The sequence below is a fragment of the Ursus americanus genome, chromosome 23 (assembly GCF_024610735.1).
Source record: "Ursus americanus isolate L20-20 chromosome 23, mUrsAme1.1.p, whole genome shotgun sequence".
In the NCBI taxonomy this organism is placed as follows: Eukaryota; Metazoa; Chordata; class Mammalia; order Carnivora; family Ursidae; genus Ursus; species Ursus americanus.
Window position 1 is genome coordinate 4,823,911 of NC_142149.1, and position 17,597 is coordinate 4,841,507.

Genomic DNA, 17,597 nt, shown 5'->3' on the forward strand with positions numbered 1-17,597 from the left:
CTGTAACGCCTTCAGTGGAATCCCTTAAAATTAGATCCTACTCTTTCCTTCAACGGCTTTTTTTTGAGGGGGGGGTGGGGGCAGGGGGAGAGCGAGAATCTCAAGCAGACACCTCCGCCAACCCCCCCAGCCCCGTGCCGAGAGCACAGCCCGACACTGGGCTCGATCTTAGGGCCCTGAGATCATGACCTGAGCCCAAACTCCAGAGTCGGATGCTCAACTGACTAAGCCAGCCAGACGCCTCCCCTCAGTGGCTTCTAACCCCACCAAGCACGGAACCTGCGCTCCTGGCACAGCTCCCAGAATCGACTCCCTGCTACTGCAGACACTCCCACTCCACTCCCTCCCTGCGCCGAGTCCCACAGGCCTCCCTGCAGCCCTGGCACCCACCGCACCCCTTCCCACCACCTGGCCTTGGCAGTGGCCATCAGCCCATCTTCCCTCCTCACCAGTCAGGCCTCAGGGAGCCACTCGGCCCTTCATCACCTCCCCCTTTCGCTGCCTTCCTAGCACTTACTTTGCGGTTTCACACGAGTATTGTCTACACCCCCTCTAAAATTAAGTCGCACAAGAACAGGGACTCGTCTGTCTTGTTCACTGCTGTACACCCCTCAGGTTTAGAAGGGGGCTGGCACAGAGTCTGTGCTACTTATAGAATAAAGACAAGGAAGCTTTGAGTTTGGAAGACAATTCAGGGAGAGAAAATGCTAAAAGGACTGAGTAATACTCCTCAGCACTGCACCTTATCAGTTATACAAGCCCGTCTATCCACGGAGTTCCTTGAAAACAGGATGGGCTGTATTTATCGCACAGCACCAACATCTGACATTTGCTAAATGGACAGGTGTTTTAATTTTTGCTGAATCTGTGGTATTCATCCTCACAGAATCCTTCTCCAGGGGCGCCTGGGTGGCTCAGTCATTAAGCGTCTGCCTTTGGCTGAGGGCATGATCCCGGCGTTCTGGGATCGAGCGCCACATCAGGCTCCTCTGCTGGGAGCCTGCTTCTTCCTCTCCCACTCCCCCTGCTTGTGTTCCTTCTCTCACTGCCTCTCTCTCTCTGTCAAATAAATAAATAAAATCTTTAAAAAAAAAAAAGAATCCTTCTCTAATATGTTAGTTTATGATTAAAAATATATACGCATAGTTGATGTTATATATACGCATTACAGATACATAAACGCATACATACATATTCAAATCAGACGTAACACCTCTCTCTTTTGCTTTAAACAAACTTAGTGAAATTTTGAATGCTTAATGATCCTCTGGAGAATTTTAGGCCTTTTTGGGATAAACAAGGCAGCACAGAATGCTCAGTGCCGACATTTTAACAATAGATAAAAAGCTATACGTAACCTTCACGTTTGACTGTTCGAGAAGCCAAACAGAACAAGACTGGTAAAGATTTCTCATTTCCCTTCCCTCAAACCTGGATAATACCTGCGGAGAAACTGTCTGTGATGTTTTAGTGTTACTTCTAAATGAAACAGGCTCAAGGTAATTTACAGTTTTTAGAAAAACACAGGACGATACACTTGTTTCCCCATTTGGACTCCTCTGGGGAAGAGCACGCGTGTCGGTTAGTGCAAAAACCCAGCTCTGTGCGCAGGAGCACGGGTGTGACTGAGGATCATCGAGGACGACTGCTGATGGCCTTGCCACTCACATGCGCCACAGGAACGGGAAAATTTTAGGGTTGGGTCAGAGAAATCCTAACGGAGGGCAGAGACTGTCTTCTACTTAACTTTGTAAGCCCGCATCGTGGTACACTAAAACACAGGGGATGCCAGCTGAACTGAAAGAGGAAATCGAGGCCCAGAGAAATAAAGGGATTATGGCTACTATCCAGGGTCATACAACTTGTCAGCCACAACCTGGGATTAGACTCAAATCCCCTGTAAACTTTCCCCTGCCTCTCCTTTCCTTTCCCTTCTTCCTCCCCACTGCTCTCCAATCGGAAGAGATTGGCTTTAAAACCTTTCCCTTGGGGCACCTGGCTGGCTCAGTCAGTAAAGCCTGCAACCTTTTTTTTAAAGATTTTATTTGAGAGAGAGAGAGAAAGAGAGAGAACGCACGCCATGTGCGGGTGCACGCGTGCAGGTGCAAGCACGTGTGGCTGAGGGAGGCAGGCAGAGGGAGAGGGAGAGAATCTTCAGCAGACTCCCTGCTCCCTGCTGAGCGCAGAGCCCAAGGTGGGGCTCAATCCCATGACCCTGAGATCATGACCTGAACTGAGATCGAGAGTTGGATGCTTAACTGACTGAGCCACCCAGGTGCCCTGAACTTGCGACTCTTGATTTCAGGGCTGTGAGTCTGAGCCCCACGTTGGGTGTGGAACCTACTTTAAATAAATAAATAAACACAAATAAAACTTCTTCCTCCTGTCTGCGCAACGCTGGATCTCAGTTAGGGCTATGCAAAGGTTGGAAATCTCTAAACCACATCCCCACAAAATACATTTTCAAATAAAAAGGAACATTGCCAACTTCTTACTCGTTGACTTCCAGGTCCTGGTCATCAGAAGACTCATCTTCTCCCAGGACATTTTCAGAATCTGGTTGCCGAATGAGAAAGAAAAGAACTGTCCCCACAAGGCTAATCACTGTCAGGGCAATAAACACCGTTCTTCGGTCACTCTCTAGAGAAAAGAAAGAAGAAGGCAGATAGCACTGGCCACGCAAACAATTCGAATTAGTGTTATGTTCAGAAGTTGTTTAAAACCATCCAGACATTTCCTTGTTAAATATTTACTGCATTCGTGAAAATCTCAAACAAGAAACTCAGTAGAATACCTCCACCTTTGTCTTTCAGTTAAAGAAATAAGCCAAAAGAAAAAATGCACAAGAAACTTTAAAGGAAGCACACAGACAAAATGAGGGCTCAAAAGTCTAACCAGTGACTAGTATGCTCACACACAGCATAACCTTCTCCTATACCTTGAGCTGCTGCTCAAAGCATAGCCATAAACTAAAATCCTGGCTTAATAATATAAGGAAAAAAGTGGCTAAAGACTAAAATCTGAGAGGACTTAAGGCAGCAAGGTTCATGAGAACAATCTGAACAGAGCAATAATAGATATTTTTATGAAACTATTATTATTCTTTGAACACGTGTGAATAAAGCAAAGTGAAGAGCACCAACCTGATATCTGAGTTTTCCCTTGCCAAGCAAAATATATGTAGAGATTTCCGAAGAACAAGCTGGGGGAGGAAAAGGGAGGACAGAATGTTGAGGATTTATTTCCATATTTATGGTTTTAGAGCAGTTTTTCCATTATTTGTTTAAAAGAGAGAGAGAGAAAAAGAGAGTTCTAAAGCTTATATAATTTTAAAAGTATCTACCTGCCCTAGGTCATTTAAAAGTATCGACTCCACCCTGACTCCTTCTGAAAAACTAACTGACACAGATGGAATTCAATCTCCTTCCACGTGGCAGTGACCTGATTCAGAACCAAGACTTGACTCTCTTTGAAACATGTGACTTATTGGGACTCTGGAAACGACTACTGGGAAACAAGCTTATGCTACTTCTCAAATTCTGTATTTCAAAGGATCTATGGGGGGGGTGGGAATCCATGATTCAGTTACCTGCATCTAATGCATCTAATACTCTAGCACCCTTTCCCAGAGAAGGAGTCACTCGCCTACACTCTGGTATCTTAATATACACCCCCTTACAGCTACACATCTGCATTTAGGAAGACTTCTCAACACCACAACTTTAGGCAATACCCACAAGGGTAAATTCTCAGGACAGATTCCACGACAGAATGACCCCTTTTGTTTTTTACTTAGGAAACATATAACATGCTGTATCATTCAGCACTGACATAATTAGTCTCACTTAAAAAAAAATTCTTTTAATTCACTTATTTTTAAGTAATCTCTACACCCAACGTGTGGCTCAAACTCACAACCCTGAGATCAAGAGTCACACGCTCCCCGGACTGAACCAGCCAGGCACCTCTCACTTTTGAATTTTAATATATTCATTAATACCTATCAGGTGCAGCTCAGTGGGAAGGATGTGGTCTTTGGAATCCAGATAAGGATGGTTTAAATCAGATCAGTTACTTCACTTTTAAGCCTCTGTTTTCTCATCTGTAGAACACAGATAATACCTTCTGGTCTCATGAGGGGCTAAGGATTACTGAGATGTAGTAACGAAGCCAACAGTCCCTGCCTGAAATATAGCAGGTGCTAAATACATTATGGTTAACACGATTTTCTCTTTACTAATCACGAGTCCCAATGAGGCAGGTCCATGCATTTCACGCAATTCTATCAAACGTTAAATCCGCACCACATGGAGCTAGGAACTCAAGCCGAAGAACACAGAAGATCGGAATTTTCAACACGACAAAGATCTAAAAAAATGGTGTGACAAAAGAATTAAAGGAAAGACTGAGCTCCAGAAGGATCATTACCTAGATTGTAAGAGTGCCCAGAAAATTCCACTGTTTCTCCCGATAGTATGCTCATCTGAGTTTATTGTCAGGCAATTTCCTTGTGCTGTCCAAAGCACTGAAATTCAAACCAAAAGTTTGTCAAGGGAATGAAATCACTTGGCTTCACACACGAAACACATGATACTCTTAAATAAATCCCAGAAGACAGAGAAAATAAACATCAAGACGCTTACCGGCAGCTGCAATTCCAATGAAAACAGAGGCCGTGTAGAAGGACCACGGGAGAGGCTGGATAAAAACGGCAATGTACATGCTAAAATGTAACAGGTCAATGCATTACGGTCAAACAATACCTCATACAGGAGGCCAATTATGCCTTCTAGGGATCGGTTCTGAGGACTCTCTTTTTTAAAAAGTGAACCTGTAAAGGACTTCGCCAGCGTTGGAAAAAAAGGGACAAATGTGACCTACTCATTTATTTACTATTTCGAATTTGTAAGATCGGACATTGAATGAGGGTTTATAATTGGCCTTTGCCAATAGCTCAGCACATGCTGGGATGGTAGTTCTACAACCCAGAAAAAAACCTTAGTTATCTCGGTTGAATTCCTGTTAATCAACTTGATCTAAGATAAGATTACTTCACAGGAAGTTCTTTTCAACTCCCACAGAGAGATCTGGGGTACTGTTTTTATGTATAGTAAGATGAAAGCATGTATATGCACACACGCCGTCACGTTAAAACAACATGATGGGCGCCTGGGTAGCGCAGTCGTTAAGCGTCTGCCTTCGGCTCAGGGCGTGATCCCAGCGTTCTGGGATCGAGCCCCACATCAGGCTCCTCCGCTGGGAGCCTGTTTCTTCCTCTCCCACTCCCCCTGCTGTGTTCCCTCTCTTGCTGGCTGTCTCTCTGTCACATAAATAAATAAAATCTTTAAAAAATAAATAAATAAATAAATAAATAAATAAATAAATAAATAAAAATAAAACAACATGATATCCCGGGACGTCAAGGAGAGAACCAAATCCCTAAAATACTGCCTGTATTCTAGTCAGTCCAAGTTGGCAAAAACCTTTTTTTTTTTTTTTTTAAAGTAATCTCTGCACCCAATGTGGGGCTTGAACCTACAACCTGGAGATCGAGTGTCACATGCCCTTCCAACTGAGCCAGCCACACACCCCCAAGTCAGCAATTTCTTGTTACTGGATGCTTGAAAGGTGCCGAGGGTGCTTGGATTAAATGAAAGAAAACCACACTACTCACCTGTAAAATAAACCACTTGCAAACATAGAGAGCTGAGGACCTATAATGGCAACCACTGACGGTGTAATCAAATTTGAAGCGGAGAACACTCCATAAATAATTGCCATGCTGTACACATAACAACACAGAGAAGGAAAAAACAAAACTCTTGAATCACGGTCTCAAAAATGCATTTTTTCAAATCTACTTAGAGTCTATAGATTTTCGGGGGCACAAACGTTAATTTCTTCAGCTGGAATTAATAATAATCCTATCATTAAACTGAATCCTACAGTGAGGTTTTCACTTACACAAAATCTTGACGTCTCGTCAAATTTCCCTTTGAATCAGCTTGCCTTGGACAATACGCCTTTAACGGACTGGTAAATTATAACAACAGCTAACATACAACACGTAACAGACACTGAGCCAAGCGTTTTATATGTTTTCCTTATTAAATCTGACAGCTCTATAAAGATAGTATTATTATCCTCACTCCACAGAAAAGAAAACTGAGATGCAGAGTGGTTAAGTTACTTGCCAAAAGTCCAGCTAAATAGCCGGTGAGTGGTGGAGCCAGAATCCCATTCCTGGGAATCTCACTCCAGAGGCCCTCGTCAACCAGTCTGCTCTACAAACTTAGTTAACAACTCCTGGCAACTGCATGAAATTTCACTGTTACAAATAATAAGCAGAGTTCTCAGTTGCTTAAACCAGAGTTGATTTAACTCAATCTAATGGTCTCACTTGAACATTATTCAGCCACTATAGACCCAGCCCTAGTACATACGCCTTGCGGCAAAGTGTGACTAAAACCATTTTGAGGGTCCTGAATTCATTTACTAGACGCTACTTACAAACCCAAAGTAAATTATTCTTTGGCTTTTGTGATCCTCTCAAACAGTAAACGTTCTCTGGAATTGGAAGACAAAGCTCTAGTGAAAAATGTGGTATTGCTAGTCATGTAAAAAGATGGACATTAGCACCCCTTTATTCTCAAATATATATAAGATCAGGTTTAGGATAGGTAAGAACTAAATAAGAAGAGTTGTGGGGGAAGAGGGGGGCTGTTGGTCAGCATCTAAGAGTTCACCACAGAGACATTAAGAAACCCGTGTGTTTACATCCATGCGTGCACTACACTCCCAGCTTCAATCACAATGTACTAGTGACTCATGAAGGTCTTTGCACTTTATTTTCTCTGTAAAAGTGGGACTAAACACCTTAACAAAAACCTAAAAGCTCCTGATGACACTATGCTGAACATTATCAAATTACAAAAACAGGAGGACCGAATGTTTCAAGAATCACATAAAACATCCTCTGTTTAGGATTGAGAAGATGTAATGATGACAATATTTGAGTGTTTATTAAATGCCAGGCACTGTGCCAAGAGCTTTACACGCATCATCAGAGCAAGGAAACTGGGCTCGTAGAAGTCACTTGCCTAACATAACGCAGCGTTAAGTCATGAAACCAGGATTTCAAACCCAGTATTTAATTCTACATGAAACCTAAACTCATCACCTTTATTCTATTATGTTCTCCCAAACAGACCAGATACGGAGAAAATGCAACCACTACTAATTCAATCACAGTATTATTGCCGGAGATTCTGGTAAGATTTAGGGAACCACTGTAACATAGGGAGTAAAACCAATCATACGGTACAATACCTGGTATATCCACTGCCATGAAAATCTGTGCTATTTAAGCTCCTGATGACAGTTTGCTGCATGGAAGATAAAGCTAATCAATGAAAACATTTCTCAGTTTCCCTCCCCATCCCCACCAAAGTTTGTCTCCAAGAACTGAGAATGAAGCACCCGGTAAAGTAGAATTCAAGACACTCAGTACTTCATATTAAAAATCAACTATGAGACAAGAAAAAGGACTACAGAACAGGAAAAGGCAAACCGATGACAGGGAAAGGGGGAAAGATCAGCTGTAGCTATGCCTTGGGGTTCTTTTCTCCTCAATTCTCCCAGTACTAATGGAGACCTTAATACAGACAACAAATAACAGGTCACATACAAACCCCAAGTCAAATCAGAGGAAGAGGCAGTAGTTTAACTCCCCATCCCGATAAAATATTAATAAGAAACATCTGACACACGAAATTAAACTGAGGCATAAAAAACGAGGAAGGTGGGTGGGAAAATACAAGGTGCAACTTAAGCGCGCTGTTAGGCACAATTACTGTTTATTATCATTTTTGGAATCGGTTACGAGAGGCACTTCAAAGGAGGGAGAACAGATCCCGACTCACCGCCACATTTCCACAAGTTTGAAAGGCGGTGAACATAAACATAAAGGCAACTCCTAAAATAATAATGTTGAAAAGCTTTTTAGATTCCGGGGACATTGTGGCTCAACTCTGCCGGCGGTCAGCAGCGGCCCAGGGCGGTCAGCTCTCCTCGGGGCGAACCCACTGACAATCCTGGGGAAGGAAATGAGATGGTGAGAAGAGGTGGCAGATCCAGGAGCAAGGCTGCCAAGCTGTCAACTTCCAGTTCTTGGATCAGAATCGCGGGCCGAGAGTGAGGTTCTCCCCACAGGCAGTTAGGACATTCCCAGGGTCCGATCCGAGCGGGGAAGGGCCCGACACCCGGAAAAGCGCCAATAACGTCGTGGCTTCAGGTTGAGGGGCCCGCGAGGGGGATTAGGGGCCAAGGCCGAGGTGCAGCGGCCGCCGCGGCCCCGCCCGCCGGGCCCTGACTCACCGCGGGTCAGGCGACCGGGTCACCTGACCGCAGGCTCGGCGCCGGCCGCTCGACCCGCTGGGAAATGTAGTCCTGCGCGACCCGAGACGCGCAAGCGCCTTGAGGAGGGGAGCGGCGCGGAGCCCGCGCGCCCCAGCGAAGGAGGGGCTACAAAGCGGAACCCAGCGTAGAAATCGGGAACTGCGGGAGAGAGCCCGGAAACGTCGTAGCGGGGCCTGAGAAGGCTGGAGACCGCGGGGCAAACGGGGGTGGGGGAGGAGTATCCCCTCTGATAGAAGCGGGAACGTTCTGCTGAGGTCCGAGCAAAAAAGCTGCGTGGAGCTCGAATATTGGCACGAAAAGAAGGCGGGGCCTGGAAGGGGAGCGCTTCCTGTACCTCCTGCGGGAGAGAACCCGTACGGCATCGCTACCGGAAAGAGCGTTTCGCGGGCTTTCCAACTGCCCTCAAATTCCGCTCCCCCCTCCCAGCAACAGTGACTCCGCGCATTTTGGCCCGCCCGCCGGGCTCTGCGCAGGCGCGTCGGACAGGGGCGGGGCGCGTGGCCGCGGCGTTGCGGGGCGGGGAGGGGCGAGCCAATCAGGGGATTCATTTCCGGGTGGCGCGGGCGCCATTTTGTGAGGAGGGATATAAATGGGTGCTAGGGCCGGCTGCCCGCCCAGTTGTTTCGCTGGTGGGGTCGGCTGTTGCGGTGCTTTGGTCGCGTTTTCCCCCCTCCTACCACGTCCGGCCTCTCCCAGCGTTTCCACGCGGAAGCCAACTGCCAGAGGCGCGGCGCGGCGTCGAGCCGGGCTAGTGTGAGGAAACCGCCGCCTCAGACGAGCGCGCGGGCCCGCCCAGGGCGTTAGTTTGTCGGCGCGCAGTCGCGGCCCCCGGCCGGCTCCCCAGGGCCATGAGTTACGGTCGCCCGCCTCCCGATGTGGAGGGCATGACCTCCCTCAAGGTGGACAACCTGACCTACCGCACCTCGCCCGACACCCTGAGGCGCGTGTTCGAGAAGTACGGGCGCGTCGGCGACGTGTACATCCCGCGGGACCGCTACACCAAGGAGTCCCGCGGCTTCGCCTTCGTCCGCTTCCACGACAAGCGCGACGCCGAGGACGCCATGGATGCCATGGACGGGGCCGTGCTGGACGGCCGCGAGCTGCGGGTGCAGATGGCGCGCTACGGCCGACCCCCGGACTCGCACCACAGCCGCCGGGGCCCTCCGCCCCGCCGGTACGGGGGCGGCGGCTACGGACGCCGGAGCCGCAGGTAGACGGGCCGGGGGATGCGAAGGGCGGTGGGCGAGGGGCACAAAGGTCCGCGCGGACACGTGGCGGCGGCGGGCGGGCGCGGGGCCGCGGCGGGCGGCGGGGAAATGGCGCCCGAGCGGCGGGCGGCGCGGTAATGGCGGCGGGGCGGGCGTAGCACGCGGGCGGGGCGCGGCCATCGGGGCCCTCGGGCCGCCCTGACGCCCGGCCCGTCCGCCCGCAGCCCTCGGCGGCGCCGCCGCAGCCGCTCCCGGAGTCGGAGCCGGTCCAGGTCCCGCAGCCGCTCCCGCTACAGCCGCTCCAAGTCTCGCTCCCGCACTCGCTCGAGGTCGCGATCCACGTCCAAGTCCAGGTCGGCGCGAAGGTCCAAGTCCAAGTCCTCGTCGGTGTCCAGGTCTCGCTCGCGCTCCAGGTCCCGGTCCCGGTCCAGGAGTCCTCCGCCCGTGTCCAAGAGGGAGTCCAAGTCCAGGTCGCGCTCCAAGAGCCCCCCCAAGTCTCCCGAGGAGGAAGGAGCGGTGTCCTCTTAAGCGAATGGTAATGTCAATGGGGATCCGAGACACATGACCCGAACTCAGAGATGGGGTTTGCAGGAGCTTGTTATATCCGTGTTAATATAAAAGTGGCTCCTGATGTCGGGAGTGCGGCTGTGAGCTAACTCAGCTTTGGGAGTAATACTGAAGAGAGGGGTCTGCAGAAAGGATGTGCATAAAGCTTAGATAATAATGGCTGTTTCGTAAACTGTTTGAGACCTATTAATGAAAATGACTATTTCTTGCTGTTTTTATCCAACGTCTGCATTTTCCCCTTTAAAGCTGCGGTCTCCTGTTTGATAAAAGAATATTGGCCAGTATTGCAGATTTTAACTGATTTGGCTGATCCTCCAGGGACCAGTTTCTGTGGGCGTGTATTGGAGCAGGTTTGTCTTTAAATGTTAAAGATGCACTATCCTCTTAGAGAAAACGATCAGTTCAACTATTGTTGTACTGACTGGGACTTCATATTTAATGGATGTGGCAAACGAATTGCAAAAAGAAGCAATGAACTTTTGGAACCCCCAAAAAGTTTACAGGTATTGCACTGGGTGGGGAAAGGATAGTGTGTCTTTAACTCTCAAATTGTTTGGTCCTATTTTTTAAAAGGAAAGGGCCCTAAGTAGCTCAGATATTAACGCTTTATTCTCAATTGCCAAATGTTTCATTTGAGAACTAAAAAGTTACTTTAAAATAGACTGATTTTCTGATTTCGAGTTGTTTTTGTTTGGATACCGTCCTTTTTTTATTTTTATTTTTTTCTTCTTTTTCTTTTCCCCTCCCTTATCATTTTTCACCTTGGTTATTTGGCCAAGATTGCATAAACACAAATTTGTAAAAGTGGATGGTAGCCTTTGAAAATTTCCTAATTGGGCCTTTAAAAATCTGAGAATGGCTGGGTGGAACCTTTCTGTAACCTACTTGTTTCACCAGAGCCTTAGTACGTACATGCCTGAAACTGAAACCATGTGCACTTTCGGTAACTTCATTGTAATGGAAGGTAAACTGAACTTTTTTCTTTTCAAACCTAGATGGGTCAACAAGCAACATAACAGAAGACTTGGGGGAAAAGGACAACACACCCAGTCCATCGAAGAGTCCTTGGAACAAGCAACTGGCTATTGAAAAGGTTATTTTGTAACATTTTGTCTAACTTTTTACTTGTTTTAAGCTTTGCCTCAGGTGGCAAACTTCATTTTATGTGCCATTTTGTTGCTGTTATTCAAATTTCTTGTAATTTAGTGAGGTGAACGACTTCAGATTTCATTATTGGCTTGGATATTTGAGGTAAATTTTCCTTTTTGTTTATATAGTGCTGACTTTTTTTGTTTGAAATTAAACAGATTGGTAACCTAATTTGTGGCCTCCTGACTTTTAAGGAAACGTGTGCAGCCATTACACACAGCCTAAAGCTGTCAAGAGATTGACTCAACATTGCCTTCATTCATTAAAATTAAAAACCTACAAAAGTCGGTGTAAATTTGTTTGTATATGTTATTTACCTTCAGATCTAAATGGTAATCTGAACCCAAATTTGTATAAAGACTTTTCAGGTGAAAAGACTTGATTTTTTGAAAGGATTGTTTACCAAACACAATTCTAATCTCTTCTCTTGTGTATTTTTGTGCACTAGGCGCAGTTGTGTAGCAGTTGAGTAATGCTGGTTAGCTGTTAAGGTGGCGTGTTGCAGTGCAGAGTGCTTGGCTGTTTCCTGTTTTCTCCTGATTGCTCCTGTGTAAAGATGCCTTGTCGTGCAGAAACAAATGGCTGTCCAGTTTATTAAAATGCCTGACAACTGCACTTCCAGTCACCCGGGCCTTGCATATAAATAACGGAGCATACAGTGAGCACATCTAGCTGATGATAAATACACCTTTTTTTCCCCTTCCCCCCAAAATGGTATATCTGATCATCTTCATGTATGAACTTAAAATATGAAAAATGTTAAGGAAGCAAAATGGTTTGTAACTTTGTAAGTACTTATAACATGGTGTATCTTTTTGCTCATGAAAATCCTGTACTATAACCATTGTTTCTGTAGTTTAATTAAAACGTTTTCTTGGTGTTAGCTTTTCTCAGAATATGTCTTGGTCTTTTTTCCCCCCCTTTATTTGAAAGACCTGTGCAATTACCTTGTGAATTGTTACTGACTGTACAGTATGAAAGTGAAATGTGTAGTAGTTGACTTTTTCCTAAGTTAAAAAGTGGAAATGCCATTCAGCATCCATAACCCCTAAAATCAATGCTCTAAGGTAGCACTTTCTTGAGGTTGTGGGTATCCCCTCCTCTCAGCTTAATTTATGCCGTTTTTAATAATTTTTTTTTTTTAAAGAACAATCCACATCCCGTTTATTAGAGGTGTGTTAATTTTTGTTTTCATGGCTTTGTAACCCATGAGTATTGTCTAGGTGACCCATCACAATCTTTAAGGCCGACAGATCGGACCATTTTCAAATTCAATGCTTATACTCCCAAGAAGCTATAAAATGGTCTGAGTCTTAGTTGGCATGCCAGGTTGCTAATTAGTATTGACATTGTCCCAGAACAGCCTGTATGTAGGTGTAATTCAGAGACTGTCCTTTGCAAAGGAGATGACCAGCATTTCAACAGTATGTCTTCCTGGAAGGGCAGATTCTGCTATATCTTCCTTGTCTGCATCAAAAGACTCCAGAGGAATGTGGACACATTTCATATCCCACTTGTAGAGCAAAGCTTCAAGTGACCAGTCAGCACTGAAAAAGAAAAATAAATTGTTTTTTAAAATTATGCTTTTCCTGTTTTGCTTCAGATACATTTTCATTTTACCCTTAAAGTAGATATTGCATGAGGAGTAAGGATTTAACTTTTAATTGAGAGTAAACCAAGATTATTCAGGCTTACCTTCTTACCTGGTAAGTGGACCACAATTGGACTTTAGGATTTTTTTGCATCAGAAAGTAGACTGTAGTTAAGATGTCTTCAAAATCTGGGAAGAAAGAACTCCTTAAATGGACTCGTACTTAATTCATCTCTCCAGCCAAATTTGCTATTGAAGACCAAAAAAAGTTTACCTTCTGGTTCAAAGAACACATCAGATGCAAGAATAATATCTTGTGGTGGTAGAGCCAGAAGATTCTGAGATACGTGGCCCCATGTCAGTCCTATGACACGCACCTGTGGCAGGTTATTCATTTCACAGCTTTGCCGGCAGATTTCTAGACAGTAGGGCAGCTCCGAACTGTCTGACAAGATTACTTCAGCACCGCATTTTGCAGCTATAATGCCTGGAAGGCTCACTCCAGCTCCAATCTAATACATTTAATAAAAGATAGTATTTCAAAGTTCTGCTTACCATTGCAGGGCATTTAAGGACTTAGTTTCCCTAAGGGAACATCAGGGTCAATGATGAGCTTGTCATATCTGCAAAATGTACCACAATTACATTGCTTCACTATATGAAGCTTAAGCTTTTCAGTTTGTAGAAATTACTTTCCTCTTAATTGGGTGGGAAGGTTAAGCCCTGTACAGGGCCCTGTATTCTGCAACTGACAACTGCTTCCAAACTCCATGTGTATTTGGCAGGTTCATTGCTTAATCTGCCCATGGCAGTTTGAGACACTTGTTCTGTCATTTTCAGTTCTTCGGTCTATAAAGCAGTTCCTAATTATATAGGACATTGGGTCTCTAGAAGCTTGATGGGTGACTTGAACACCTGGCCATTATGGTTGTTACTACCAATTTTTACTGCTTTTATGTGGCTATAACCTGACAGGTCTGCAACATGGCTTCCTACAAAAGAGATTTTCCAGTTGGGCCTTCAAAGTGACAAGGTCTTAAGCATGCTAAGGAATAACCAAGGAATGCCTTTCTAAGTATTGAATCTAAAAATAAATTTCCCATTTTCCAGTTCTCAGCATGAGCTTGGAGATTCTCAATCTTTTCTGAATGTCTACAGATTGCCACTGTTCAGGGCCAGGAGTATGCCAAGTACCTTCACACCTCTCATTTACATGGTTTTGGTAAGTTTGGTGTTACTAAGTTGTGGATATGTCCTCAGCCTTCAGACTTAAGCCTTGTACCATTTCTGCAAACATGACAAAAGTTTATTTCTCCAAGCCTTTAGCAGTCTCATGTCAAGTGGAGTGATGAGAAGGAGTTTGGGATACTCTCAAGATTTCCAAAAATTGAAAGGGCTATTGTATGAGAAACTGCATGTGTCACAGTAGACCCCGGATGACCCTGTTGGGACACCCTGGAAAGATGGTCTTAATGATTGCTTCCATGCCAAGATTCTACAACTAGAATTAGTCAACCGGCTCCACTTAGAATAAGGGTCGGCATAATGTAAAGGGCCAGATGATATTTTAGTCTCGGTGGGAATCCTGTGGTCTCTGGTACATGTTCCTTTTTTAAACAACTTAAAATGTAAAAAGTATTTTTAGCTCACATGACTTACAAGCTGGCCAAATCACCCTATTTAAAAATATTTAACAAAAGTCAGTAACAGGCACGTAGACTTATAGCTGAACAGAGCATTTTAGGAAGCTTCAAGGGCACTTGTACCTCTAGGACAGCCTTGCCCAGCAGAGATCTTCTGTGAAACCATAGGTACTGAGCCAGGACCACCGCACAGGGCCAAACATACATTCCATATTGGAGATGCAGCACCTGAAAAGAATTTTTTGTATGCCAAAAATAACTCATCTGCTGGCAGTTGTATAATATTTATTTTTATAGCAATCAGAGTGCCCGACACTGGCATCTTATTACAAAAACGACAGTTCCCTGCTGTCCAATTCACATCCCATGGGGTATATAAAACTGCAATACTGTGTGATAAGCACTCTTCACTCATTCACTCAAAAAGCATTTATCCAGGGACTGAGTGGCTTCGTGGGCTAAGGATAACTAGTTTATCATGGAATACACACATGGGCACACACGTACATACCTACCGAGAAAAAATTAGCCACAAGTAAGCAAATATATTTTCAGTTGGTGATAATGCTAACAACAAAACCGGGTGATGTGAGAGTAGTGGAGGCAGGGAGGGGTGGGGAGACAGGGACCACAGGTGGCTGTCCTAGATAGGGAGAATGATTCAGGCAAGGGTCCTGAAGCAGGAACTAAAAGGCCTCTGGCTGGACCACAGAAAGCACTGACAGCAGGGGCATGGGGGCTGGGAGGCAGAGTTGTGGTGGTACAGAAGTCAGTGGGAAGGCAGGGACCAGCCCTGCGGGGTCTTGTAGGCCGCAAGAAGTTTAGCTTTTATTTTAAGTGCAGTTAAGAATGTATCAGAGGGTTATAATCACAGGCATAACTTGGTATGCTAATGGGAAACAATGACGCCAGGAAGACCTCTCAGAAGTTTTGAGTGCAGCTCGGTCCTTGAGTTAGGAAGGCAGGCAGCTTACACAACCTTTGGAAAGATACAGAATTGTGAGAGAGCACAGTACTTAGGGAGGCAAAATAATGGCACACACCTTCGGAATGAGCCTGAGTTCAAACAGTGGATGTGTAACTTACTGGTTGTGTGACCTCACCCATTAACCTGTCTGTGCTTCGGTTTCCTCACCTGCAAAATACTTTCTCATAGGATGACTTGGAAGCCTCAATGCAAACTACTTAGCACAGCACCCCGCACAAAATAAGGAAAGCGAGCTGTTATTCAACTGCAAAATTGCAAGTCTGTTTTCTAGAGCAGAGGGTGCTGCTAAGTGGACTGCTTGGAAAAGGGGGCTGAAGCAGTGAAAGTATCAAAGGCAAAGGAACTAAAGGTCTGAATTCAATCATTCAATTCACTCAACAAAAATATTAGTACCTAGGCACTAGTTCTAAGTGTAGGGAATGCAGTGTGAATAAAATGCCTGCCCTGGTAGATTTTACCCAGTATACCATAACGGATTTCTGACCACAGCAGTGAGTTTGCAGATTTGGGTGTAAAGGGGTCTTTATTCTCACGGAATATCACCTCCTAAACTTGGTAGGAAATCTCAGTGGGTATTTCAACACGAAGACATTTAAAAACTATCAGAAATGGGTTTCACTTGAGACTTTACCTCCTCTTAGACGGTTTTTCATCTTCAAATTGTTTTTGCTACTACCTACCTCACAGACTGTTGTTAAAATCAAAACACTGGGGCACCTGGGTGGCTCAGTCGTTAGAGTCTACCTTCCGCTCAGGTCATGATCCCAGGGTCCTGGGATCGAGCCCCGCATCAGGCTCCCTGCTCAGCGGGAAGCCTGCTTCTCTCTCTCCCACTCCCCCTACTGGTGTTCCCTCTCTTGCTGTGTCTCTCTCCGTCCAATAAATAAATAAAATCTTTAAAAAATAAATAAATAAAATAAAAATAAAATAAAATAAAAACACTGCAACGTCCAAGTGCTTTGAAAAACCGGACGCATAAGGTATTACTTGTTATTGCTGTTTGGGGACAGCCACCAGCTGAAAGGAACAAGGCAGTGGCAACCCAAGAACTTTATTTGGAAAGTGTGGGTGGAATCCCCGGTCCTAGATAAAGCTGAATTAAGAAGCCCTTCAACCTTTCAACAAGATCAAAGACAATATTTGGTATCAAAAATGCCACCTTTCAGGGGCGCCTGGGTGGCTCTGTCGTTAAGCGTCTGCCTTCAGCTCAGGTCACTATCCTAGGGTACTGGGATCCAGCCCCACGTCAGGCTCCCCGCTCGGCTGCGGGCCTGCTTCTCCCTCTCCAGCTCCCTCTGCTTGTGCGCTCTGTCAAATAAATTTTAAAAATCTTAAAAAACAAAACAAAAAACACGCCACCTTTCTGGCAGGAAATACTCGATGTGGAAGGCCCTCTTCCTGGCAGGGCCCCCAACTTTCTTACTAAAGACTGCCAAGGGCTTCACTCCACAAACCTTCCCGCCCTGAGATTCATCCTAAGGCAGGGTAGCCGCCAAATCCCACCCCCACCCCTCCCAACACCCCCGGGTCGGCTGGGAACGGCTCTTGCCCGGGGCGCCACCGCAAAGGGCTGGAAGCGCCTCTCAGCGGGTGCCGCCGCACGCACCTGCGGGACGGTGACCTCCAGCACGGCCCCCGCAACCCCCAGGCCCGGCTCCTCCGAGAACCGAAAGCGCTGGGCCCGGACCTCATACTCTCGGAGGCTACGCTTGCCCAGGGGGGAGTCGGGGACCCCCGGACGGGCCGGGAACTGCGAAGAGCGCCGGGCTGCCAGGCTGCGCGCGGGAAACCCCAAGCCGGCTGAGGCCACCTAACCGGCGCCGCGTGGCCCTTCGCGGCCCTGCCGGGTCGCTGCAACTCGACAGCAAGGGCGGGGAAATCACCCGTCGGCCGATGATGTGGCCGCGCGGTGAGAAGACACCGCAGGCCCGGCAAGAGACACGGAAGACAGTTGGCCTCGGAAACTCGCACGCCGGAAACAGGCCTTGGAGAAAGCGGCTCACGCCCGGAAGTGACGCAGACACCGGAAGCGG

General features: G+C 46.2%; 3 protein-coding genes across 15 annotated transcripts in view; 1 reads left to right on the forward strand and 2 right to left on the reverse strand.

Annotated features, from left to right (window-relative positions):
- The window catches only part of MFSD11 (major facilitator superfamily domain containing 11), a 41,275-nt gene extending 32,433 nt beyond the window's left edge, over positions 1 to 8,842 (reverse strand). Inside the window, exons 1-8 of one of the 3 annotated variants that reach the window (XM_045813832.2) lie at positions 8,753 to 8,842; positions 7,923 to 8,093; positions 7,330 to 7,385; positions 5,675 to 5,782; positions 4,644 to 4,723; positions 4,429 to 4,525; positions 3,144 to 3,202; positions 2,496 to 2,640 (exon numbers count right to left, since the gene is read on the reverse strand). In XM_045813832.2, coding sequence (XP_045669788.1) covers positions 2,496 to 2,640; positions 3,144 to 3,202; positions 4,429 to 4,525; positions 4,644 to 4,723; positions 5,675 to 5,782; positions 7,330 to 7,385; positions 7,923 to 8,018 — 641 coding nt within the window. In that variant the 5' untranslated portion in view covers positions 8,019 to 8,093; positions 8,753 to 8,842. The other 2 variants (XM_045813833.2, XM_087854062.1) reach the window with 2 other exon arrangements.
- Positions 8,843 to 9,025: 183 nt separating this feature from the next.
- On the forward strand, positions 9,026 to 12,238 carry SRSF2 (serine and arginine rich splicing factor 2). 8 transcript variants are annotated; one of them, XR_006782691.2, is made up of 4 exons: positions 9,026 to 9,628; positions 9,851 to 10,161; positions 10,440 to 10,543; positions 11,189 to 12,238. XR_006782691.2 is itself a non-coding variant. In XM_045813840.2 (3 exons), exons 1-2 carry the CDS (start codon positions 9,267 to 9,269, stop codon positions 10,152 to 10,154), a joined length of 666 nt encoding a protein of 221 aa, XP_045669796.1. In that variant the 5' UTR covers positions 9,026 to 9,266; the 3' UTR covers positions 10,155 to 10,161; positions 10,440 to 12,238. The 8 variants fall into 8 exon arrangements, 3 of the variants coding, with proteins under 3 accessions (XP_045669796.1, XP_045669794.1, XP_045669795.1); XR_006782692.2 differs by having other exon boundaries at positions 9,027 to 9,628; positions 9,851 to 10,543; positions 11,189 to 11,286; positions 11,791 to 12,238; XR_006782693.2 differs by lacking the exon at positions 10,440 to 10,543 and having other exon boundaries at positions 9,028 to 9,628; positions 11,189 to 11,286; positions 11,791 to 12,238.
- Positions 10,875 to 17,548, reverse strand: METTL23 (methyltransferase 23, arginine). 4 transcript variants are annotated; one of them, XM_087854065.1, is made up of 6 exons: positions 17,171 to 17,548; positions 16,724 to 16,872; positions 14,700 to 14,804; positions 13,208 to 13,445; positions 13,038 to 13,122; positions 10,875 to 12,889 (listed from the first exon to the last, which is right to left on the reverse strand). In XM_087854065.1, the coding sequence occupies exons 3-6, from the start codon at positions 14,781 to 14,783 to the stop codon at positions 12,724 to 12,726; spliced, it is 573 nt and encodes a 190-aa protein (XP_087710191.1). In that variant the 5' UTR covers positions 14,784 to 14,804; positions 16,724 to 16,872; positions 17,171 to 17,548; the 3' UTR covers positions 10,875 to 12,723. The 4 variants fall into 4 exon arrangements, with proteins under 4 accessions (XP_087710191.1, XP_045669799.2, XP_087710192.1 ...); XM_045813843.2 differs by lacking the exon at positions 16,724 to 16,872 and having other exon boundaries at positions 14,717 to 14,804; XM_087854066.1 differs by lacking the exon at positions 16,724 to 16,872 and having other exon boundaries at positions 13,208 to 13,374; positions 14,709 to 14,804.
- Between the last annotated feature and the right edge of the window lie 49 nt (positions 17,549 to 17,597).